Genomic DNA, 27,152 nt, shown 5'->3' on the forward strand with positions numbered 1-27,152 from the left:
TTTCATCAATGTTTATTCCTAGAGCTTCGGACTTTGTGGTATTTATTTTGAAATTGGATATCAGGCCATAGTCTGATAATGTGGATTGTATCACCGGGAATGCTGTTGTGAAATTTGTTATGGTTATTAAGATATCATCAGCAAATGCAGCTAAGGCGTAGGTGTATTGGCCGTCATGGTATCCGTGGATGTCCGGGTGTCTCTGATCTTTTTGAGAAGCAGTTCAAGGGCTAGTACAAACAGGATGGGGGACAGGGGGCATCCTTGTCTCGTGCCGTTGTTGATCTTAAAGGGGGAGAATAAGGAGTGGTTGATACGCAATCTGGCTGTGGGGGATGTGTACATCCCGAATATGGCTTCTACGAATGGTGTGGGGAAACCAAAGTGAAGTAGCACTTGAAGCATATAGGACCAATTCACCCTGTCGAAAACTTTCTCCGCATCTGTCCCATGTAGTACCAGAGGCAGTTTTTTTTCCATTTGGCGATTTGGAGAAGTGAAAGTATGTCCATGGTGTTGTCCTTCCCCTTTCTGCCCTCCAGAAACCCTACCTGTTCTGGAGAGATTAAGGAGGGAATACAAATTCTCATTCTGTTTGCAAGCAGGCTGGTATAAAGCTTTAAATCAGTGTTTAGTAAATAAATTGTCCTGTAACAAAGCATGGGTTCCGTTCCCTCTTTGTGGATCAGTGTAATATAGGCCTCTAGCGATTGTTTTGGAATAGATTTGCCTTTTTAGATATTCGTTGAAGGTTTCTACAAGTTGGGATAGCAGGGTGGAAGAGAAGGACGTATAGTAGGAGCTGGGTAGGCTATATGGGCCTGGTGCTTTTATTTTTCACGCATTTCAATATGATGGATCAAACCTCTTCTATTGTGAAGGGTTTGAGCAGTACCGTGTGAGCCTCTTCTGTAAGAGCGGGCAGAGTGATACTAGAGAGGAACTTCTCCGTATGGGATGTGCGGTCTTGGGAATTTTCGGGTGGACTTGAGGCGTCTATTTGATATAAGGAGGAGTAGAATTTGAGAAACTTTCTCGATCTCGTCAGGGTCAGATGTGGGTGGGCCGCTTGAGGATCATATTTCTGAGATATGTGTGCGTGGTTTGTGACGTTTAATGAGGTACATCATTAGTCTCGAAGCCTTATCTCCATGAGCGTAGAAGGCATGCTTAGTGGACATGTATACGTTGGCTGAATTTCTGTTGAGTATGTCTCGCAGCTGTATCCTGGCGGTAGTGAATTGGTGTAAATGTGAGGAGGCTAGCGATTATTTGTGTAATTTTTCTAAGTTGCTTATTTCCGCTTGTAGGTCTTTTATCTTGGAATCTCAGTTTTTTTCTGGAATGTGCCTGCATATATATCAAATCACCTCTAATTGTGGCTTTGTGAGCTTCCCAGATCAGTGGGGTATGGGCGTCTTTATTTAGGTTATCCTGAAAGAAGTAATCTAAACTCTTTTGTATTTTTGATCGGACAGTGGTGGATTCGTTGGTGAGTGGTAATCGAACCATTGGTTGAAGTGATGTTTATAGAAGGTGGGGATCTTTGCTTCTAAGAAGTGTGTTTTTTGAAGGAGGAGTACATCTGTATTGTTTTTTTTAAATGGTGGAGAATTTGGCTACATTTAACCGCTTGATTGAGGCCTCTGGCATTGAAAGAAACTAGCTTAGTATTATTCATTTTTAGTGTGTGGGTGGGAGGCACTTAGCCTCTTCAGAAGGAGAAGAGTGGAGATAGGTGTGGGTTGGTACTGTATTAGTTTTGGAGGCCCAAATAATGTGTGGGTGGGAGATGAATAAAGGTCACAATCAAGAAACATAACATAAACTATGAACATATAGCACAATACAACTATTGTGTACCACATTGTGTCAGTACCATGGTGAGCCAGCCATGGGGCTGATAGGTTAGTTGATGAACATTTATGTAGGTGTGGGGAAGATCGGCCCGACCGACGCCACTCCAAAAGCTGATGTCGCGCGAGCCAAGGCGCCCCATTATGTACAGATCTTGGTCGCACCGCACAACATCCCGCCCCTCGTAAAACCAGAGGGGGAGTTTTGGTCTTAGGGCCACCTTGTCTAAAGTTTTGGGCAGATGGCTGGTTGTGGGTAAGAGGAGGTCGTGATGCCCACGGCACAAGCGAGATCCAACATTATGAATAAAAGGTATTAGTGGCTACACTTGGTGAGTGGATATATATATATATATATATATATATAGGTGCTCACTCCACAACCCACCCCAGGTTGTAGCAAGAAAAATAAATTGTGTATAGATGGAGGGCACACAAAATATCTGGGGCAATGTGGACTAAACAATAAATATTTATTAATATATATATATAAAACCTGTTTATACATGGATAGATAAAAAGTCAGCAATCCATACCATAAGGAATAAATAGTAAATCCAGAGTCGTATATCTGCAGAATAAATATGATACTTCAATAGTTGGTCAATGTCAAATAATTGCACTTGGTTATAAATGAACAGATCGTTCATATGAAGCAGCGTATCTGTAAAGAAATTGTCCTGCTCAGCAGATCCACACCTCTTCAAGATCTCAAATGAAAACACCTGTTTTCCTCACAATTTTAACAGCACTCCCTGGTTCACTTTTCACACCCAAACTTGTTATAATGTGGACACATACACACAGATATTTTTTGTGTAAATTACCGGTCCGGTGGGTGTTGTGGCTGCACAATTGGAGTTTCACTGCGGGACTGAGGAGTCGGCGTTGGATTTTTCAGCGTGGAGTCACGTTATGCTCGCACTACGTGGCGTCCCACGTGTGTTAAAGTGAATCACGTGACTCAGTCCATCAGCTGTGTAATGATGCTAGTACTAGTAATCTCTGTAAAAGCTGGTGCCGGAAGAGAAGAAAATGGACAAAATGTAACTTGTAAACGGTGAATCCTTATTGTATATCTTTGATAAGATGGCTCCCTGTTGGTCCTTGCTGTGTACCAAACGCGTTTCGGAACAACGCTGTTCCTCCTTCAGTGGTCAACAGCAAATGACTGATATGGAGGTCTTTTTATAGGGTGTCTGCCCCAATTGATTCTATTTTAGCTGTGTCTAAATCAAAACCTTGGTCGGATCTGAATCCTCCAATATATGACTCATAACAGACCGTATGTATCAAATGTGGTCAGTACAAAGACTTTGCATAAAACACATGAGATAAAATTACATCCAAATGTTTATATACTATTAATATGCTTAAATTAATAAATAAAATAAAAATAATAAAACGCATATATTGAAGTATCATATTTATTCTGCAGATATGACTCTGGATTTACTACAGGGAGTGCAGAATTATTAGGCAAGTTGTATTTTTGAGGATTAATTTTATTATTGAACAACAACCATGTTCTCAATGAACCCAAAAAACTCATTAATATCAAAGCTGAATATTTTTGGAAGTAGTTTTTAGTTTGTTTTTAGTTTTAGCTATTTTAGGGGGATATCTGTGTGTGCAGGTGACTATTACTGTGCATAATTATTAGGCAACTTAACAAAAAGCAAATATATACCCATTTCAATTATTTATTTTTACCAGTGAAACCAATATAACATCTCAACATTCACAAATATACATTTCTGACATTCAAAAACAAAACAAAAACAAATCAGTGACCAATATAGCCACCTTTCTTTGCAAGGACACTCAAAAACCTGCCATCCATAGATTCTGTCAGTGTTTTGATCTGTTCACCATCAACATTGCGTGCAGCAGCAACCACAGCCTCCCAGACACTGTTCAGAGAGGTGTACTGTTTTCCCTCCTTGTAAATCTCACATTTGATGATGGACCACAGGTTCTCAATGGGGTTCAGATCAGGTGAACAAGGAGGCCATGTCATTAGATTTTCTTCTTTTATACCCTTTCTTGCCAGCCACGCTGTGGAGTACTTGGACGCGTGTGATGGAGCATTGTCCTGCATGAAAATCATGTTTTTCTTGAAGGATGCAGACTTCTTCCTGTACCACTGCTTGAAGAAGGTGTCTTCCAGAAACTGGCAGTAGGACTGGGAGTTGAGCTTGACTCCATCCTCAACTCGAAAAAGGCCCCACAAGCTCATCTTTGATGATACCAGCCCAAACCAGTACTCCACCTACACCTTGCTGGCGTCTGAGTCGGACTGGAGCTCTCTGCCCTTTACCAATCCAGCCACGGGCCCATCCATCTGGCCCATCAAGACTCACTCTCATTTCATCAGTCCATAAAACCTTAGAAAAATCAGTCTTGAGATATTTCTTGGCCCAGTCTTGACGTTTCAGCTTGTGTGTCTTGTTCAGTGGTGGTCGTCTTTCAGCCTTTCTTACCTTGGCCATGTCTCTGAGTATTGCACACCTTGTGCTTTTGGGCACTCCAGTGATGTTGCAGCTCTGAAATATGGCCAAACTGGTGGCAAGTGGCATCTTGGCAGCTGCACGCTTGACTTTTCTCAGTTCATGGGCAGTTATTTTGCGCCTTGGTTTTTCCACACGCTTCTTGCGACCCTGGTGACTATTTTGAATGAAACGCTTGATTGTTCGATGATCACGCTTCAGAAGCTTTGCAATTTTAAGAGTGCTGCATCCCTCTGCAAGATATCTCACTATTTTTGACTTTTCTGAGCCTGTCAAGTCCTTCTTTTGACCCATTTTGCCAAAGGAAATGAAGTTGCCTAATAATTATGCACACCTAATATAGGGTGTTGATGTCATTAGACCACACCCCTTCTCATTACAGAGATGCACATCACCTAATATGCTTAATTGGTAGTAGGCTTTCGAGCCTATACAGCTTGGAGTAAGACAACATGCATAAAGAGGATGATGTGGTCAAAATACTCATTTGCCTAATAATTCTGCACGCAGTGTATTTATTCCTTATGGTATTGATTGCTGACTTTTTATATATCTATGTATAAATAGGTTTTATAGAGATCCGACATTACCAACTGGAAAGTTGTCTCTCTGAAACAATCAAGCATGACTTATTACATGTGGATCAAGTAGATTTCAGGTAGGGTCGAAATCGATCCTTCTTGGAATGAGTCTTCCTTGTCTTCTGCGGTTCTTAACTCGTTTCTCCGTGCCCACTGTTTCCTTCGGTGTGGGGGGTGGTATGGATGGTAAAGAAATCAGGTCCTGGATGGGGGCCCAGTCAGGGATGTCCAGATCTGTGATCTTCAGTATTCAGAGCAGTTCTGGTAACTCTGAGTGGTCTCTCAGGTTGAACTTCTTTCCATCTGTTGAAAAGGAGAGACCGAAGGGGAAGAGCCATCTATAAGGTGTGTTCCGGTATCTCAGGACTTCAGTTACTGGACTTAAGATCACCGGTTCAATAGCTAGGGCTTTACCTAGAAAAGACCTGGAGATAGGTAGGCTTCTGTCGTCCTGTACGTCTCCTCCCTCACTTTCCATATCTTGTGAATTATGTGGGGATGGGTCTCTGTCAGATTCCCTTTCTGGCAGTGACTGGCGTGGATGGATGTGTCTTGTTGAGTTAGGCTACTTTCACACTAGCGTTCGGGTGTCCGCTCGTGCGCTCCGTTTGAAGGGGCTCACGAGCGGCCCCGAGCGCATCCGTCTGGCCCCAATGCATTCTCAGTGGAGGCGGATCCACTGAGAATGCATCCGCCTGCCAGCGCTCAGCCTCCGCTCCGCTCAGTGAGCGGACACCTGAACGCTGCTTGCAGCGTTCGGGTGTCCGCCTGGCCGTGCGGAGGCGAGCGGATCCGTCCAGACTTACAATGTAAGTCAATGGGGACGGATCCGCTTGAAGATGACACCATATGGCTCAATCTTCAAGCGGATCCGTTCCCCATTGACTTTCAATGTAAAGTCTGAACAGATCCGCTCAGACAACTTTCACACTTAGAAAATTTTCTAAGTTTTAATGCAGACGCATCCGTTCTGAACAGATGCGAACGTCTGCATTATCGGAGCGGATCCGTCTGATGAAACATCAGACGGATCCGCTCCGAACGCTAGTGTGAAAGTAGCCTTAGCTGGTTGACACTTTTGTACAAAAGAGTCCAGTGAGCCCGTCTGGCTTGAGGTGGACATATTTCTGGATTTGTGCGGGCCTATCTTCACTATCACTGGTGGAGTTGGTCTGGACACTTGTGTTGATAGCTATCTGTAGTTTGATTGGTGTTCAATTGCTTCAGATATATAGCCCCAAGGAGCTGGCTCTTTGCTTTTAGTGCGACATTGACAAGTGTCTTATCTTGTGCTTGAGATTAAATTAAATGTTAAGTGTCTTGGTGGCCGACAGAAAGTGGGCCTAAGGTTTTCAGTTGATTTTATGTGGGTCCCCAATGTATAGATCGAGGGCCAGAAAAATTAGTCTGAGCCTTGCACGGGAAGCCTTATTGAAGTAAGTAGGTTTGGGGTACGTGGCCAAATGAGGAAGGGTGGGTGCGGCGGTTGTTATCTGCCGAGCCTGGGGGGACCTGTTGGGTGACTTCTAGGAGAAGTGGGTCACCCCATCTGGGTGAGCTTATTGGCCGCTGATTATAGTTGGGTATGCTGATCTGTGGGGTGGCCCTCTGGGTCAGTTGGGGGATCTGTACCTCCGGTCTCGCAGGCTGTCACCCACTCTGTGCTGGCAAGCAGGAGACACAGCGCCCAGTAGAGCGGCACGATGCAGGAACCCTCGGTGTATCACTTGAAGTGGCGGTTTGGCCCTCAGGGTAGCGCCGGGTGCTGTTGTGTGTCCTTCCGCTTGCTGTCGGGAACTGCTGCGCGCTTCAGTGAGTTGAGGGTGACTGTCCCTCCTCAGAGTGTGTCTTGGTTGTGTGAGCCGACACCGATCTCTGGGTGGTGTGGCGGCGCGGCAACTTGAGGACAGGGATTTGTCCATATGGGTAGGCCGCAACGGTATCTTGAGTCTCGCTGGCTCTGCCAGCTTGAAATTAGGCTTGTGTGCTCGGTGTGATGAACCTTTATGGAGGTATTTTGAGTGGATTAGCAGCGAAATAAAGGCGGATGTCTCCTGCTATCTTTGTGGCTGCAGAGAGCTGCTGAGAAAGACGTCCCCTCGACTTGACTGCAGGCCACGCCCCCTATCAGCGACGCATTTTTCAAAATACCTTTTTCTTGCTATGTAATTGTTGTTGCTATTCTGTAAACAGATTATATTGTTTTAAAATACCATGTAACACATGACCTTACAGTGACTTCATGAGATTTATTTGCCGAAAATGTTATAATTTTGCTTCTTCTGCAGGGCCCAGGTAGAGCAAGCTCTCCCAAGCACCAGTGGAAAACTACACTTAACCAGTGTTCTGACACATTTCGTGTTCAGCTTGGGAGACTTTTGGCTCATCTTTTGTCGCCTTCACAAACAATTGAAAATCGAAGAAAAATTCTTCAAATAGTCAATGAACCAAGATATCAGGATATTTTAACAGAATGTTTAAGTCCTGGTTTGCAAGTAAGCAGTACTTTTTATATATCTAAAATGTAATCAATGTTTAATATTTTACTTACAACAATTTTATTACAGTATGTTTGTTTTTTATTTTTATATATTTTTTAAACTGAGAAATCCAGCACATGCACTACGGTTAAAATCCAATCTCTTTATTATGATCCTTTAACCACTTCCCATCTGGGCCCTTTGCCCCCTTCCTGACCAGGCCAAATTTTGCAAAACTGACATATCTCACTTTATGTGGTAATAACTTTGGAACACCTTTATTTATCCAAGTTATTCAGAGATTGTTTTCTCGTGACACATTGTACTTCATGATAGTCATAAATTTGAGTCAAAATATTTCACCTTTATTTATGAAAAAATCACAAATTTACCCAAAAATTTGAAAAATTCGCAATTTTCTAAATTTCAATTTCTCTGCTTTTAAAACAGAAAGTGATACCTCATAAAATATTTATTATTTAACATTCCCCATATGTCTACTTTATGTTGGCATCATTTTGGAAATGTCATTTTATTTTTTTAGGACGTTAGAAGGCTTAGAAGTTTAGAAGCAATTCTTACAATATTTAAGAAAATTGGCAAAACCCACTTTATAAGGACCAGTTCAGGTCTGAAGTCACTTTGTGGGGCCTACATAGTGGATACCCCCATAAATGACCCCATTGTAGAAACTACACCCCTCAAGGTATTCAAAACCGATTTTACAAACTTTGTTAACCCTTTAGGCGTTCCACAAGAATTAAAGGAAAATGGAGATCAAATTTTTAAATTTCACTTTTTTGGCAGATTTTCCATTTTAATCAATTTTTTTCTTTAACACATCGATGGTTAACAGCCAAACAAAACTCAATATTTATTACCCAGATTCTGCGGTTTACAGAAACACCCCACATGTGGTTGTAAACTGCTGTATGGGCAGACGGCAGGGCACAGAAGAAAAGGAACTCCACATGGTTTTTAGATGCCATGTCCCATTTGAAGCCCCCTGATGCACCCTTATAGTAGAAACTCCCAAGAAGTGACCCCATTTTGGAAACTAGGGGATAAGGTGCCAGTTTTATTAGTACTATTTTTGGGTACATATGATTTTTTAATCATTCATTATAACACTTTATGGGGCAAGGTGACCAAAAAATTGGTTGTTTTAGCACAGTTTCTATTTATTTATTTTTACAGCGTTCACCTGAGGGGTTCAGTCAAGTGACATTTTTATAGAGCAGATTGTTACGGACGTGGCGATACCTAATATGTATACTTTTTCTCATTTATTAAAGTTTTACACAATAATAGCATTTTTGAAACCAAAAAATTATGTTTTAATGTGTCCATGTTCTGAGAGCTATAGTTTTTTTATTTTTTGAGAGATTTTCTTATGTAGGGGCTCATTTTTTGCGGGATGAGGTGACGGTTTTATTGGTACTATTTTGTGGGACATACGTGTTTTTGATCACTTGGTGCGGCAATACTAAATATGTCTATTTTATTTTATTTTTTCTATTTTTTTTTTTTTTTTTTATTCCTTACTTGGGATTTTTTTTTTTTTTTTACATGTGAAACTTTTTTTTATTTTATTTTTTCAACCCTTTATTTTATTTTTATTTTATTTTACACTTTTCGTCCCCCATAAGGTCATACAAGACCTCTGGGGGACATTTACTTCACTTTTTATTTTTTTTTACACTGTTGATTTCTCCTGTAACTGGGGCTGACATAGTAGCCCCAGTTACAGGACAAATGCACCCCTATAGAGGCTGTACAGCAGCAATCCTGCGCTGTACAGCCTCACAGCAGGGCTGATCGAGGTCTCTGAGAGACCTCACACAGCCCCTGCACTCTCCGGTCCCGGCGGTCACATGACCGCCGGGCCGGAACAGGAAGCGCACAGCGCTTCCTGCTCTGCAGACACAGCGCTCGGTGAGCGCTGTGTCTGCAGCGATCGTGAAGGCAGGGACACCTGGGCACTGTCCCTGCCTTGTCTTAGGGTTGCCCTGCTGTCACTGACAGCGGGCAACCCGATCAGCAGCTGCACGATTAGCGTGCAGCTGCTATTTCTGACAGGACGTTTTAAAACGTGCTGTCAGAAATAGACGTCCACCCATAGGACGTTTATATACTATGGGCGGACGTGAGGCGGTTAAAATTCCATGTGCTGGTCAGAAAGCTTTACGGTCTACGTGTTTCAACAATCGGACTTAATCATGACCATACTGTGTAGCCAAATTTCCTGGTTTAAAAAAAACCTTCACTCACCTCAGACACGCCGCCATTACCATGTGTGAATAATCACCAAATTGGAATCGGGGTTATGTCTGGTGGCATCATAAAATACAAAACTACTTGCAAAAACAAGCTTCTACAAAAGGAAAAAAAATAATTTGTCAATCACATACAATACATTTTTTTTTTAACCCTTTCAATATCAATGACGTCAAGATCTGCTGTGTTACCTCCATGTACGTCTCTAAAATGTTGAGACAACATGGAAATGTTTACTACCTTCAAATTTGAGATGTCTGAAAGATGTTTCCTTACTCTGGTTTTCAAACAGTTTGAAGTGCAACCCCCATATTGAACGTTACAGCTGTTGCAGGTGGCTAAATAAATCACATTACTTGTGTTACATTTCATATATGATTTAATTTTAAATTCTTCTCCTGTATCAATAGATTGCTTGCTTATTTTAATAAATTGACAGGTTTTACATACCGTACATTATGTCCGCATCTGTAGCAGCCAGTAACGTTCAACCAGGTATTACTTATAGACCCTGATTTCTCCAAAAATAAACTCTGACACAGTACTGTTGATATAGTTGGAGCTCTTTTTGCTCACAACTTTAATTCCTGATTCCAATATCTGTCGTAAATTATCCTGATTCAGAATCAGTAAATACCTAGTAATGATGTTCCGTACCTCATTAAGCGGTCTGCTATAAGTGGTTATCACTCTCACCTTTTTCTCTTGTGATTCTATTTTATTATTCCTACTTTCCTGGGAGAATAGGTTTCTTCTGTCCAAAAGATTCACCTTTTCTACAGTCTGTTTTAGCAAGTTCTCACTATATCCCCTTGCATTGAGTCTTCTATTTAAAGCTGCACTTTCCTTTTTATAAGTGGAGTCCTCTGTGCAATTACGGCAGATTCTTATAATCTCACTGTGGGGGATACCATTGATGACATGTTTGGGGTGACAGAAGGACGTTAGTAGTAAAGTATTCCTACTTGTATCTTTTCTGTAGTTGCAACTGACTACCTCATTCCCTTTATTGGAAAGCTTGACATCCAAGAAAGGAATGCCACTCACTGCTATTGTATAAGTGAATTGAAGGTTCATTGCAATTTTATTCATGTATTTCACGCAATTCATGAAGTCCTCTTCCTTGGAGTTCCACACCAGGATAATATCATCAATAAATCTTCCATACCATTCGATCGAGGACAAAAAAACATTGTCCTCGATCATAAGGTATTGTTCCTCCCAATGGGACATATAAATATTTGCATACGAGGGGGAGAATTTTGCACCCATTGGTGCTCCCCTCGTCTGCAAATAATAGGTCCCATTAAAGGAGAAATAATTATGTCCTAGCAGGAACTCCATAGACAAATAGAGGAATTCCTTCAAAGCAGCACTATATCCACTACACAAATCTAAATGTCTCTTAAGGCTTGCCAAACCCAAATGGTGCGGAATCGAGGAGTAAAGTGCGGCGACATCACATGTCGGTAATCTGTACCCCTCTTCCCACACAGAGTTACCAGTCAATTCCAATACATGTTTTGTATATCGTAGGTAGCTTGGGATACACTGTACAAGGGGTTGCAGATAAAATTTACCCATGCTCCCAGGCGTTCTCCCAAGCTGCCTATACCAGACACAAAAGGTTGTAACGGAGGAGGGAAAGTATTTTTATGTACCTTAGGGAGTGAGTGTAAAATTGGGATTACTGGTTTATTCACAAACAAATAGTCTCTAAGTTTCATATCCAAAATACCTGGTGAAACACCAAAAAGATATTTAGATGCTGAGACAAATTCTGTAGTGGGATCTGCCCTCAACTTTCTATATGTGGATGTATCCCCTAGCAACTCCTCATTGCATTTTCAAATACAGACCTGCATCCATCACCACTATACTCCCACCTTAATCAGATTTTTTTTAAATAACCAAATCACTGTTGTACCGTAAATTGAGTGCTTTCCTCTCTTGTCTAGTGAGATTTTCTCTCCGTACCCCATTTCTTTTTAATTTTTTCACTTTCTGGTCTAATGCCTCAAGGTCCATCTCAACTAGCTCCTGAAATTTATCTAAAGCTGGCACCCTAGAATTCACGGGGTAAAAGTCTGGGTTAGGGACCCTAAAGCCCTTCCCCCGTCATCTACAATAGGCCCAGATTCACATTGTAAGGTGGATGAGGTCCGGTTACAGAGTTGTTCTGACAAATTAAATGGTATCACATTAATAACATTATCGTTCACTTTCTGCGGTCCATTGCAATTTAATTTACGACCTTGATAAATCCAAATGCCTACTGACATTAAGATTCTGTGCGAACCTATTCACATCAAGTATAGTGCAAAACAAATCCAAGTCATGCATTGGTGAGAACGATAACACCTTTCTCAAGAGGCTTAATTCATTATCTGTTAAGATATAACTCGATAAATTAATGACTTAATCTACTATTTCTGCCTCTTATCTGTCGTCCTCAGATGTCTTATATTTTGGTCTATGCTTTTTCCCTGCTCTCCTTGTTCATTTTTTGGCTTATTCTCCAGTTGTATCAATGGATCCTGAGGCTGAACAAGACTACAATTTTTGATTCATAAGACACTGTTCAGACTCCTAGTGTTTCACCTGATGTGAAACTACAAATGTGGGAACTTGAATCCTTGTTAGCAAAGAAGATGAGAATCTGGTGGGATGCGAAAAACTTTGAAGTCCTGTTTGAAAAAATCTATGATTCCTAGAGGCTTGTGATTGAAGAAATATCCAACATATACATACTCTTCAGAATTCATGCATAATTGGAATACTGCTTTATCAGAATGTTCTTTGAAACTTATGATTGTGGAACAATAAGACACTTTGTTGGAAACCACACGTGCACAAATTAAGGCAATACAAGAATCTCTGTTACCAGTCAAAGAGAGAGAGGAATTTAAAATACTGTACAATGCTGTGAAAGAAAAAGGATTGTTCTACAGGAAAAAATAATACAGACGAAGGAAACAAAATTTAAAAGATAGCTTATGGACTATTCTCTTGATCAGGTATATACATGGAAGCAAAATACTTTGGATACATTAAATCAATTTTGAGAAACAAAAATCGGAGAATAAATTCTCAACATAGAGTGAGCATTACCAGTGCGGAACACTATTTTGAATCCATGGTCTCTATACAAGAAGGAGATTCATCAGGAAATACGAAATCACAAAATAATTATATAATAATATAAGATATCCAAGGAGGACAGTAAAGAGACAGAAATAGAAGATGGTCATTAATTTATCGAGTTATATCTTGAATTAAGCCTCTTGAGAAAGGGGCTATCATTCTCACCAATGCATGATTTTGATTTGTTTCGCACTATACTTGATGTGAATAGGTTCACACGGAATCTTACTGTCAGGAGGCATTTTGATTTGTCAAGGTCGTAAATTTGTATAGTGGATATAGTGCTGCTTTGAAGGAATTCCTCCATTGGTCTGTGGAGTTTCTGTTAGGACATTATTTCTCCTTTAATGGGACCTATTATTTGCAGACGAGATGCTGGGAAATGTAGTTTTGCAACAGCTGCAGGGCCGCAGGTTGAGCATCCCTGACTTATACAATAGCAGTGAGTGACATTCCTTTCTTGAATGTCAAGCTTTTCAATAAAGGGAATGAGGTAGTCAGTAGCAACTAAAGAAAAGTTACAAGTAGGAATACTTTACTACTGGCATCCTCCTGTCACCCCAAACATGTCATCAATGGTATCCGCTACAGTGAGATTATAAGAATCCACCGTAATTGCACAGAGGACTCCACTTATAAAAAGGAAAGTGCAGCTTTATATAGAAGACTCAAAGCAAGGGGATATAGTGAGAACTTGCTAAAACAGACTGTAGAAAATGTGAATCTTTTGGACAGAAGAAACCTAATCTCCCAGGAAACAAGTAGGAATAATGAAATATAATCACAAGAGAAAAAGGTGAGTGTGAAAACCACTTATAGCAGACAGCTTTAATGAGGTACGGAACATCATTACTAGGTATTTACTGATTCTGAATCGGGATAATTTACGACAGATATTGGAATCAGGAATTCAAGTTGTGAGCAAAAGAGCTCCAACTATATCAACAGTACTGTCTCCGAGTTTATTTTTGGAGAAATCAGGGTCTATAAGTAATACCTGGTTGAACGTTACTGGCTGCTACAGATGCGGACATAATGTACGGTATGTAAAACCTGTCAATTTATTAAAATAAGCAATAGTTTTAAATCTAGTGCTACAGGAGAAGAATTTAAAATTAAATCATATATGAAATGTAACACAAGTAATATGATTTATTTAGCGACCTGTAGCAGTTGTAACGTTCAATATGTGGGTTTCACTTCAAACAGTTTGAAAACCAGAGTAAGGAAACATCTCAAATTTGAAGGTGGTAAACATTTCCATGTTGCCTCAACATTTTAGAGATGTACATGGAAGTAACACAGCAGATCATCTTGAAGTCACTGGTATTAAAAGGGTTAAAAAAAAAAACATTGCAAGGAGGTGATTGTTGATTCTTTTTTTCCTTTTGTAGAAGCTTGTTTTTTGCAAGTAGTTTTGTATTTTATGATGTCACCAGACACCCCCACACCCCCGATTCCAATTTGGTGTTTATTCACACATGGTCTGAGGTGGGTGAAGGGTTTTTTAAACCAGGAAACTTGGCTACACAGTATGGTCATGTATAAGGCAGATTGTCGAAATGCGTAGACCTTAAAGCTTTCTGACCAGCACATGGAATTTTAAAGGATCATAATAAAGAGATTGGATTTTATCTGTAGTGCATGTGCTGGAGTTTTCCGATTTTTTTTTCACGAAAGTGTTTGCCTGACGGGGTTCCTTGCACGCATATAGAGTGGAGCAGGTGAGCTGGAAATATTTTGCTATAGTACATGTTTTTGTGACATTTTGTTCTATGGTTTCATAGCGGAAGAGTTTAATGAATGAAAATAGTAAAGTTGTTTTCAGAAAATTTAATTTACAATGTAGAGAAAGTTTATACAAGACACTTACTGTGATTGTCCATATCGCCTCCCTTGCTGGCTACATTAATTCTTCCACCACATTATACACTGCTCGTTTCCATGGTTGCCACGGTTTTATTTACTTTGTTTAAAAAAGAGAATAAAAGATGATTCTCTTTTCTGCGCTGGTTGTTTATGGTCTTTTGCGCCATAAAAGGTGGAACTAATCTGAAGCTGTACCTGTCCTTTTGTGAGTCTAGGCACCTCAGCCTCAAGGATATTCACCTCGGCAGCATACCCGACAACCAGGATCTGCATCAAAACAAGCTGACAATAGTGTTGTGCCTATTTCCAGCACAACTACACAAGGTGATCCCCCATATTGGAGTAATTCTTTGTACACTTGGACGTAAGCCTATGGTACGCCTTTTGTCTCTGTAAATACAGTGACCCTCAGCCTACATTGGATACATTTCCATGCTAACGACCACTCTGTAATCCAGCAGCAGTGGCCATGCTTGCAGAATAAAGGAAAAAGTGCAGGCCTGTCTGGTGGCCGGGACTGTGGAAGTGTTTATAGTACTGCATTTTTTCCTATAATATGCAAGCATGTCTACCACTTCTGGATTGCAGGGTGGTCGTAACCATGGAAACAAGCAGTGCATAATGTGATTTAAAAATGAATCTAGCCAGCAAAGGAAACAATAGGGACAATCATAATACATTAGTTAAGTAAGTGCCTTGTATTAACTTTGTCTACATGATAAATGCCATTTGTTGGAGTGAGACAACCTCTTTAAAGCAACAAAAAGTGAAAGAAAGCAATTTAATGGAGCTTCCCAGAGGTCAGATCCCACTGATCTAACATTTATCAACTGTCCTCTGGTTAATTATCGGGATATCTGCTAAGAACATATTCTTCAGTTTATAAATTAACATAATATACAAGGCTACATGCAAATACCTCCCCATTCTGATCTTGTACTGTACATGAATGTCTGCAGGTTCAGGAGCTAAGACCGTGCCAGCAGAAATAGGTGTAACATACACATAACACTAATCACCCTTTCAGTGGCTTAGACGCCATTGGTACCCACATTAGCAAAATGGGTTAAAAAATATCATTGCTCACCTCACTTATTCTCCCAACCCCATTCCCTGCCCTTCCGTTGCGAACAGGGACCACACTGATTTGCACTTCCTGTTTTTGGAGACGAGTCACCTCTAATACCTTTCATATTGCTATGTTTCAACCATCTATTATCCATTCCTGGCTGTGGTATCAAAACCTGCATAAAAAAACTGAAAATAGAAACCCAGCCTTAATATTACAGGTGTAGCTCAAATGTAAATGCTTATTACAAGTGAACTAATGGATAAAAAATGTTTATCCTGATCTAAAAGTATTAAAATAATTTCACATAATAAATGAGTCCAGATAAATTGAAGTTGGGTAATATGAGACCTTTAATGCCAGTCATAATAATCCAATATTGCTTGCAATATTCAGAGTTGATCAACCATAACTATTTTTATTTTCTCGACACATGGTGATTGTCTTCTGGGTGGAGAAACAAGATTTTGAGGATAGGTTGTTAAGGATCCTTTCTTTAATAAGATGAATAAGTTAAGCAGATTAGTCCACACTATGCTTTCTTTATTTATTTGGTGATCACCAGTTTAACTGTGGCAACCCATTAACAGAGAATGTTGTTTTTACGTTAAACATTTGTTTAGACTTTACACGTAATTATTAATCTCCCCTCAATCTTATATATAACCCTAATTTTGATAATCTTTGAGTACTGTAGTCCACCCATTTCATTTATTACTTTAGTTGCTTTCCTGTCTAGCTCTGCTGTCTATATTGTTCACAGGAGCCCAGAATTATGCACAATACTCTAATGATTTGTAAAGTGGCAGAACTATGTTAGCTTCACATGCTTCTATGACCATTTTGATGCAACCCAGAATCCTATTGGCCTTGGCAGCAGCCACCTGTCCGTTTTACCCATTGTTTTGCCATTCCCATGTGCATAACCTTACATTTTTCAGTGTTAAACCTCATTTGCATCATGTAGGTGTAAGCTTTTGTATTACTTTACACAGTTAAGTATCCTGAGCAAATTTGCAGTTTTACTGTGCAGCCCTCATTAAGAACTACATTGAATAGGGCCCAATACTAACTACTGAGGTACCCCACTAGTGATGGTGACCAGTGGTGTATCTTGGTTTTGTGCTGCCCTGGGCGAGACTAAACTCGGGCACCCCCCTAATATAAATTTGACCCACCCCTTCCTTGTTAAAAAACAATGTGCAGCTAGAGATAGTACAGTGTTAACCCCTCCCTAATTCTCCCGCCTGTCCCAACCCCCTTACCCAATAAAACAACTAATGAAAACAACTAGTGAATTACTGTAATTTAAGTACTTACAGTTTTTGAAGACAGCAGGCTCAGGGATCAGTGCATTGGTGGCCGGGGCCTGGCCTCAGTGTTCACGGTGACCGTGTGCAGGATCCGTTCTGCACTTGGAGGAGATAAGGCTCACCCTTGCGTTGCTGGCCCGTGACTCCACCTCCGTGTGACGTCACGACGGCAACGCGCGGACGCAAAAGGCAGGGGAGGTCAGGAGGAAGTCAGGAGGAGGAGGAAGTAAGTCTTTCAACTCCTTCACTATGCGGCGCCGGCAATGCTGCTCGCATAGTGAAGGATCGGATCGGACAAGGGGCAAAAAAATATTTAGCATATTGTGTAACTATCACTAAGCAAACAAGGCATTTTGCCGCCCCATTGGCAAGTGCCGCCCTAGGCAAATGCCTTGTTTGCCTCGTGATAGATACAAACCCTGATGGTGACCCAATCTAACTATGTATCATTAATAACCGCCCTTTGTTTACATTCAGTGACCTAGTTACCACATACACACATTTCCTCCAGTGACAAGCAATCTCATTTTGTGCTTGTGACACAATGTCAAATGCTTTGGAGTATTGATAGCCTCATGGGATTCACTCCTCTCCTAATGTGTGTATATATATATATATATATATATATATATATATATCAGACTATCTATCTAGGCTGTGCACTTGCTGGCTAAAACACACTGATATCACTCTCTGCCCCCCGACATGTTTCGCCAAACACTTGGCGTCTTCAGGGGTTTGGGCAGTGGAGTGTGTTGGGTCCCGCCCCCAACACACACCACTGCCAAAACCCCTGAAGACGCCAAGTGTTTGGCGAAACATGTCGGGGGGCAGAGAGTGATAGTGTGTTTTAGCCAGCAAGTGCACAGCCTAGATAAATAGTCTGAGATATATATATATATATATATATATATATATATATACATTAGGAGAGTAGTGAATCCCACGAGGCTATCTGATACCAGCAGGCAGCGAGCTGTGAAATCAACAGAACTCACTGCATTGAATACAGATGACACTATGTAAAATAAAGAGAGCTAGATAGCTACAAGTTAAGAGTGCCCTCTAGTGGATTCACCTATACTCAGACTATCCAAACTACCAATATTTACAGGCAGGCATAGCTGATAATTTTAACCTGTCAGTTCTAGATATTTTAAGGGTAAATAATAAATGTTAAATTTTAACACTCAATAACACGTGTCAATCTAGGGACAACAAATGGTCCTAGTGACCAACTGTAAATAATTTGAATTTATGGTCCCAACACGTGTTAGGGGGTTCAATGTAAATTAAGGAAGTAGATACAGTGTTCTACACTTATATTCATTGAGATAATCCAGGAATCAGGATTGCATCTCTTGAAAAACTTTGAAATAGTTTATTCACTACAGATGTTAGACTTACTGACCTATATTTTTCTTGCTCTGTTTTTAACCACCTCAGCCCCCATAGCTTAAACACCCTTAAAGACCAGGCCACTTTTTACACTTCTGACCTACCCTACTTTCACCGTTTATTGCTCGGTCATACAACTTACCACCCAAATGAATTTTACCTCCTTTTCTTCTCACTAATAGAGCTTTCATTTGGTGGTATTTCATTGCTGCTGACATTTTTACTTTTTTTGTTATTAATCGAAATTTAATGATTTTTTTGAAAAAAATGACATTTTTCACTTTCAGTTGTAAAATTTTGCAAAAAAAACGACATCCATATACAAATTTTGCTCTAAATTTATTGTTCTACATGTCTTTGATAAAAAAAAAATGTTTGGGTAAAAAAAAAATGGTTTGGGTAAAAGTTATAGCGTTTACAAACTATGGTACAAAAATGTGAATTTCCGCTTTTTGAAGCAGCTCTGACTTTCTGAGCACCTGTCATGTTTCCTGAGGTTCTACAATGGCCAGACAGTACAAACACCCCACAAATGACCGCATTTCGGAAACTAGACACCCTAAGGTATTCGCTGATGGGCATAGTGAGTTCATAGAACTTTTTTTATTTTTTGTCACAAGTTAGCGGAAAATTATGATTTTTTATTTTATTTTTTCTTACAAAGTCTCATATTCCACTAACTTGTGACAAAAAATTAAAAGTTCTATGAACTCACTATGCCCATCAGCGAATACCTTTGGGTGTCTTCTTTCCAAAATGGGGTCACTTGTGGGGTAGTTATACTGCCCTGGCATTCTAGGGGCCCAAATGTGTGGTAAGGAGTTTGAAATCAAATTCTGTAAAAAATGGCCGGTGAAATCCGAAAGGTGCTCTTTGGAATGTGGGCCCCTTTGCCCACCTAGGCTGTAAAAAAGTGTCACACATGTGGTATCATCGTACTCAGAAGAAGTTGGGGAATGTGTTTTGGGGTGTCATTTTACATATACCCATGCTGGGTGAGATAAATATCTTGGTCAAATGCCAACTTTGTATAAAAAAATGGGAAAAGTTGTCTTTTGCCAAGATATTTCTCTCACCCAGCATGGGTATATGTAAAATGACACCCCAAAACACATTCCCCAACTTCTCCTGAATACGGAGATACCACATGTGTGACACTTTTTTGCAGCCTAGGTGGGCAAAGGGGCCCACATTCCAAAGAGCACCTTTCGGATTTCACCGGCCATTTTTTACAGAATTTGATTTCAAACTCCTTACCACACATTTGGGCCCCTAGAATGCCAGGGCAGTATAACTACCCCACAAGTGACCCCATTTTGGAAAGAAGACACCCCAAGGTATTCGCTGATTGGCATAGTGAGTTCATGGAAGTTTTTATTTTTTGTCACAAGTTAGTGGAATATGAGACTTTGTAAGAAAAAAAAAAAAACTTGTGACAAAAAATAAAAAATTCTAGGAACTCGCCATGCCCCTCACGGAATACCTTGGGGTGTCTTCTTTCCAAAATGGGGTCACTTGTGGGGTAGTTATACTGCCCTGGCATTCTAGGGGCCCAAATGTGTGGTAAGGAGTTTGAAATCAAATTCTGTAAAAAATGGCCGGTGAAATCCGAAAGGTGCTCTTTGGAATGTGGGCCCCTTTGCCCACCTAGGCTGCAAAAAAGTGTCACACATGTGGTATCTCAGTATTCAGGAGAAATTGGGGAATGTGTTTTGGGGTGTCATTTTACATATACCCATGCTGGGTGAGAGAAATATCTTTGCAAAAGACAACTTTTCCCATTTTTTTATACAAAGTTGGCATTTGACCAAGATATTTATCTCACCCAGCATGGGTATATGTAAAATGACACCCCAAAACACATTCCCCAACTTCTCCTGAGTACGGCGATACCACATGTGTGACACTTTTTTGCAGCCTAGATGCGCAAAGGTGCCCAAATTCCTTTTAGGAGGGCATTTTTAGACATTTGGATACCAGACTTCTTCTCATGCTTTGGGGCCCCTAAAATGCCAGGGCAGTATAAATACCCCACATATGACCCCATTTTGGAAAGAAGACACCCCAAGGTATTCAATGAGGGGCATGGCGAGTTCATAGAAAAAAATTTTTTTGGCACAAGTTAGCGGAAATTGATTTTTTTGATTTTTTTCTCACAAAGTCTCCCTTTCCGCTAACTTGGGACAAAAATTTCAATCTTTCATGGACTCAATATGCCCCTCAGCGAATACCTTGGGGTGTCTTCTTTCCAAAATGGTGTTATTTGTGGGGTGTTTGTACTGCCCTGGCATTTGAGGGTCTCCGCAATCATTACATGTATGCCCAGCATTAGGAGTTTCTGCTATTCTCCTTATATTGAGCATACGGGTAATGAGATTTTTTTTTTCCGTTCAGCCTGTGGGCTGAAAGAAAAAAATGAACGGCACAGATTTCTTCATTCGCATCGATCAATGTGGATGAAAAAATCTCTGCCAAAAAAAGAAAAAGGAGGGGAAAGGCGTCTGCCAGGACATAGGAGCTCCGCCCAACATCCATATCCACTTAGCTTGTATGCCCTGGCAAACCAGATTTCTCCATTCACATCAATCGATGTGAATGAATAAATCCTTGCCGGGATTTTTTTTTTTATATATACAAAGTGTTTGCCAAAGTATATGAACACCGCCACCACCTCAGCTCATATGCCTCGGCAAACGTATCTTTTACTGCAGAGGAGAAATCTCGTCTTGCAGCGCCGCATACACCGACTTGCGTGTAATCTGACAGCAGCGCAATGCTTCTGTCAGAATACACATCAGTGTTGCAGCTAGTCGATCGGTTGGTCCAACTGGAAGGTTAAAAAAAAAAAAAAAACAGGCCGCAACGCAATAAATTTATTAACTTTTGAACAGAACATATAAACTTTTTTTAACTGAACGTTAACTTTTTTACTTACCGGTAATTTTTTTTTGTTTACTTTTTTTTACCTTTATAGAACAAACCTCTCCTTCCCCATGGGACAATGTGCAAAGCGCAAATCGCCCAAAGATGTGGCGAAGTACGTTATGCACTTTATCCCAGGTGAAAGGAGAGGTTTGCAGCAGCTGTGAGTAAAAGGGCCCTAATAGCCCTGTGTGCCTGTCCTGTGAGATGCAATCCCTATGCTAAGTGTACCTGGGTGTGGTACTTCCAGAAACACTCTCCAAAGCATAGGGCAGGGTGGTCAGGACAGTCAGGACAGAAATAGCGGGTGTCACGCCTTATTCCACTCCTGCTACAGACACGACATCTTTTTCGGGGTGACGGTTGGGTTGAGGTACCAGGAACGACACTGGGGAAATGTCGCTCGTGTAGACGGCTAACTACACTGGTGGATGGGGCCACGGAACCTTCTGGATACAGGAGGTTCTCGATGATCTCTTCCTGGAATTTGAGGAAGGATCCTGTTCTCCCATCCTTACTGTAGAGAACAAAACTATTGTACAGAGCCAATTGAATCAAATATACAGACACCTTCTTATACCAGCGTCTGGTGCGTCGGGAAACTAAATACGGAGACAACATCTGGTCATTGAAGTCCACCCCTCCCATGAGCAAATTATAGTTGTGGACTGAGAGGGGCTTTTCAATGACACGGGTTGCTCGCTCAATTTGTATTGTCGTGTCTGCGTGAATGGAGGAGAGCATGTAAACGTCACGCTTGTCTCTCCATTTCACCGCGAGCAGTTCTTCGTTACACAAGGCAGCCCTCTCCCCCCTTGCAAGACGGGTGGTAACGAGCCGTTGGGGGAAGCCCACGCGACTAGTTCGCGCGGTGCCACAGGCGCAAATCTGTTCTAGAAACAAATGCCTAAAGAGGGCCACACTTGTGTAGAAATTGTCCACATAAAGATGGTACCCCTTGCCAAATAAGGGTGACACCAAGTCCCAGACTGTCTTCCCACTGCTCCCCAGGTAGTCAGGGCAACCGACCGGCTCCAGGGTCTGATCTTTTCCCTCATAGATCCGAAATTTGTGGGTATAGCCTGTGGCCCTTTCACAGAGCTTATACAATTTGACCCCATACCGGGCACGCTTGCTTGGGATGTATTGTTTGAAGCCAAGGCGCCCGGTAAAATGTATTAGGGACTCGTCTACGCAGATGTTTTGCTCGGGGGTATACAAATCTTCAAATTTCTGGTTGAAGTGGTCTATGAGGGGCCGAATTTTGTGGAGCCGGTCAAAAGCTGGGTGGCCTCTGGGACGGGAGGTGGTGTTGTCGCTAAAATGCAGGAAACGGAGGATGGCCTCAAATCGTGCCCTGGACATAGCAGCAGAGAACATGGGCATGTGATGAATCGGGTTCGTGGACCAATATGACCGCAATTCATGCTTTTTAGTTAGACCCATGTTGAGGAGAAGGCCCAGAAAAATTTAAATTTCGGAAACTTGGACTGGTTTCCACCGGAAAGGCTGGGCATAATAGCTTCCCGGGTTGGCGGATATAAATTGTGTGGCATACCGGTTTGTCTCTGCCACGACTAAGTCCAAGAGCTCCGCAGTCAAGAACAGCTCAAAAAATCCCAGGGCCGAACCGATATGAGCCGTCTCAACCCGAACTCCAGACTTGGCGGTGAAAGGGGGAACTAATGGTGCGGCTGAAGTTGGTGACTGCCAATCAGGGTTTGCCAGCACCTCAGGGATTCTAGGGGCTCTACGGGCCTGTCTGTGCGGTGGCTGCGACGGGCTAACTACTGCACGTGCCACCGTACCAGCTTCAACTGCCCTGTTGCTGCTCGCCACTTCACCAGGTTGTACGGCAGTGCTGGTACTAGGTCCAGGGAGGGCTGCGCTGCTGGTGTATGCCTCACCACGTGATCCGACAGCGCCAGCCCCACTCTGCTGCTCTTGAAGCGGATCCTGCGCAACCTGTGGTCTAGCGACACGGGGCCGGGTACGCCTGGTTCTATCAGGGACCTCCACCTCCTCGTCCGAACTTTGGGTCAGAGAGCCACTGCTTTCCACAGGTTCATATTCTGACCCGCTAGATTCGTCAGATGAGGGTTCCCATTCCTCATCCGACTGGGTCAGAATCCTGTAGGCCTCTTCAGAAGAATACCCCCTGTTTGACATTTTGGACTACTAAATTTAGGGGTATTCCCTGAGACTACCCAAGAAAAAAAGCAAGCCTGTCTTACAAAGGGGAGGATAGCGAAGTACCGGAGGCCGCTGCGGTTGATAAAAAATATCAAAACTGATTTTTTTATCGCCGCAGAGCGTGTAAAGTGAATGTGCAGTGATCGAAAAAATAAATAATTTTGTCACTGCGGTGGGGCGGGCGTGGGTGAACGCACGTGTGGGCGACCGATCAGGCCTGATCGGGCAAACACTGCGTTTTGGGTGGAGGGCGAACTAAAGTGACACTAATACTATTATAGATCTGACCGTGATCAGTTTTGATCACTTACAGATACTATAAAAGTACAAATGCTGATTAGCGATACGCTAATCAGCGAATCAGTGACTGCGGTGCGGTGGGCTGGGCGCTAACCGATCGCTAACTACCTAACCAAGGGGCCTAAACTATCCTAAAACATAACAGCCAATACTAGTGAAAAAAAGTGACAGTTTACACTGATCACTTTTTGTCTTTCACTAAGTGATTGACAGGGGCGATCAAAGGGGTGATCAAAGGGTTAATTGGGGTGCAGGGGGTGATCTGGGGCTAAAGTGTGGTGTTCGTGCTACTCACTGTGAAGTCTGCTCCTCTGCTGGATCCAACCGACGAAAAGGACCAGCAGAGGAGCAGACAAGCCACATAACAGATCATATTTACTAATATGATCTGTTATATGGCTTGTGATTCGTTTTTTTGAAAATCGCCAGCCTGCCAGCCAATGATCGTTGCTGGCAGGCTGGTGACGAAATTGTTCTTTAACTTTTGCCGGCCCGCGATGCGCATGCGTGGGCCGGCTTTGAGCGAAATCTTGTGTCTCCCGAGATGACGCGTATATGCGTGACTCTGCGCAGCGCTGCCGCCTCCGGAACGCGATCCTGCGTTAGGCGGTCCGGAGGCGGTTAACCCATTTTTGTATATTGGCACTACATCTGCTAAGCTCCTATTCTGTGGAACAGACCCTGTTATTCTAGAGCCCTTAGATATCAGAAATAATGGTATATCTATTACATTACTTAGCTTACACCCCATTAACCTAAGAGTGCTATCTGGTGGGGATTTCTCTATATTAATCTTTTTAGGACACTCAGCACATTTTCTTGGACCAGACATACCACATTTAATGCAGAATTTACTTTTATCCTGTGCATTTTATCTGACATTTAATATTCCTCAGTGAATACGCTATAGAAAAAATGTTTAGTACATTTTCTTTCTTTATATATCTAAAACTCCTCATTCATCACTCTTTAAATGGCCAACACTTTCTGGTTTAACCTTTTTGCCATTAATGTACAGTTGCAAGAAAAAGTATGTGAACCCTTTGGAATGATATGGATTTCTGCACAAATTGGTCATAAAATGTGATCTGATCTTCATCTAAGTCACAACAATAGACAATCACAGTCTGCTTAAACTAATAACACACAAATATTTAAATGCTACCTTGTTTTTTATTAAACACACCATGTAAACATTCACAGTGCAGGTGGAAAAAGTATGTGAACCCCTAGACTAATGACATCTCCAAGAGCTAATTGGAGTGAGGTGTCAGCCAACTGGAGTCCAATCAATGAGATGAGATTGGAGGTGTTGGTTACAGCTGCCCTGCCCTATTAAAAACACACACCAGTAATGGGTTTGCTTTTCACAAGAAGCATTGCCTGATGTAAATGATGCCTCGCACAAAAGAGCTCTCAGAAGATCTACAATTAAGAATTTGTTGACCTGCATAAAGCTGGAAAGGGTTATAAAAGTATCTCCAAAAGCCTTGCTGTTCATCAGTCCACAGTAAGACAAATTGTCTATAAATGGAGAAAGTTCAGCACTGCTGCTACTCTCCCTAGAAGTGGTCGTCCTGTAAAGATGACTGCAAGAGCACAGCGCAGACTGCTCAATGAGGTGAAGTAGAATCCTAGAGTGTCAGCTAAAGACTTATAAACATCTCTGGCATATGCTAACATCCCTGTTAGCGAATCTACGATACGTAAAACACTAAACAAGAATGGATTTCATGGGAGGATACCACAAAGGAAGCCACTGCTGTCCAAAAAAAACATTGCTGCACGTTTACAGTTTGCACGAGAGCACCTGGATGTTCCACAGCAGTACTGGTAAAATATTCTGTGGACAGATGAAACCAAAGTTGAGTTGTTTGGAAGAAACACACAACACTATGTGTGGAGAAAAAGAGGCACAGCACACCAACATCAAAGCCTCATCCCAACTGTGAAGTATAGTGGTGGGGGCATCATGGTTTGGGGCTGCTTTGCTGCGTCAGGGCCTAGACGGATTGCTATCATCGATGGAAAAATGAATTCCCAAGTTTATCAAGACATTTTGCAGGAGAACTTAAGGCAATCTGTCCACCAGCTGAAGCTCAACAGAAGATGGATGTTGCAACAGGACAAGGACCCAAAGCATAGAAGTAAACCAACAACAGAATGGCTTAAACAGAAGAAAATACGCCTTCTGGAGTGGCCCAATCAGAGTCCTGACCTCAACCCGATTGAGATGCTGTGGCATGACCTCAAGAAAGCAATTCACACCAGACATCCCAAGAATATTGCTGAACTGAAACAGTTCTGTAAAGAGGAATGGTCAAGAATTACTCCTGACCGTTGTGCACGTCTGATCTGCAACTACAGGAAACGTTTGGTTGAAGTTATTGCTGCCAAAGGAGGTTCAACCAGTTATTAAATCCAAGGGTTCACATACTTTTTCCACCTGCACTGTGAATGTTTACATGGTGTGTTCAATAAAAACATGGTAACATTTAATTATTTGTTATTAGTTTAAGCAGACTGTGATTGTCTATTGTTGTGACTTAGATGAAGATCAGATCACATTTTATGACCAATTTGTGCAGAAATCCATATAATTCCAAAGGGTTCACCCACTTTTTCTTGCAACTGTATTTGAAGAACATTTTAGGGTTAGTTTTACGGTCTCCAGTTTGACTCCCTTTCTCTGCCTTTTATAAATTCTATCGTTCATTATTGTTTTTTAATGCTTCTTCGGGACCTTTCTTGTAATTTAAATGCTTTCTTTTTGTTATGAATTGCCCTCTTTACATTTATGTTTATCCACATTGTTTTTTTTCTTGTTCCTGACGCTTTTATTCCCTTAAAGGAAACTTCTCACAAAATGTTTTTCTGCCAATTAAAACCAGATAGTAATACTTAACATTTTTATCTACCATATTTTTCGCTTTATAAGACGCACTTTCACCCTCCCCCAAAAGGGGGGAAATTGCAGTGCGTCTTATAAAGCAAATAGTGAAATTTTTACATGGCTGACACTGATACATTGCAAGACGCGCTGTGCGGCATAGCGGCCTGTGATGTACCAGTTCTAGTTAAGCTCTATCACGCTTTTTGGGAGGAGGGGCTGGAGGTCAGCAACTGCTGTTAGCTTGCAGCGGGGCCTGGTGAGGTCACTGTACACTGTGCTTTGTTAAACTACTGTAATCCCCTGTAGTAGTACTCACTATTAAAGCAGCAGGCTTTAATTAATGAAGC

General features: G+C 41.6%; 1 protein-coding gene across 2 annotated transcripts in view; it reads left to right on the forward strand.

Moving 5' to 3' along the window:
• The window catches only part of LYST (lysosomal trafficking regulator), a 736,927-nt gene that overhangs the window by 414,042 nt on the left and 295,733 nt on the right, over window positions 1–27,152 (forward strand). For both annotated transcript variants that reach the window (XM_040429442.1, XM_040429443.1), the window contains one exon: window positions 7,236–7,442. In XM_040429442.1, coding sequence (XP_040285376.1) covers window positions 7,236–7,442 — 207 coding nt within the window. The remainder of the gene's footprint in view (window positions 1–7,235; window positions 7,443–27,152) is intronic.

The sequence above is a fragment of the Bufo bufo genome, chromosome 4 (assembly GCF_905171765.1).
Source record: "Bufo bufo chromosome 4, aBufBuf1.1, whole genome shotgun sequence".
In the NCBI taxonomy this organism is placed as follows: Eukaryota; Metazoa; Chordata; class Amphibia; order Anura; family Bufonidae; genus Bufo; species Bufo bufo.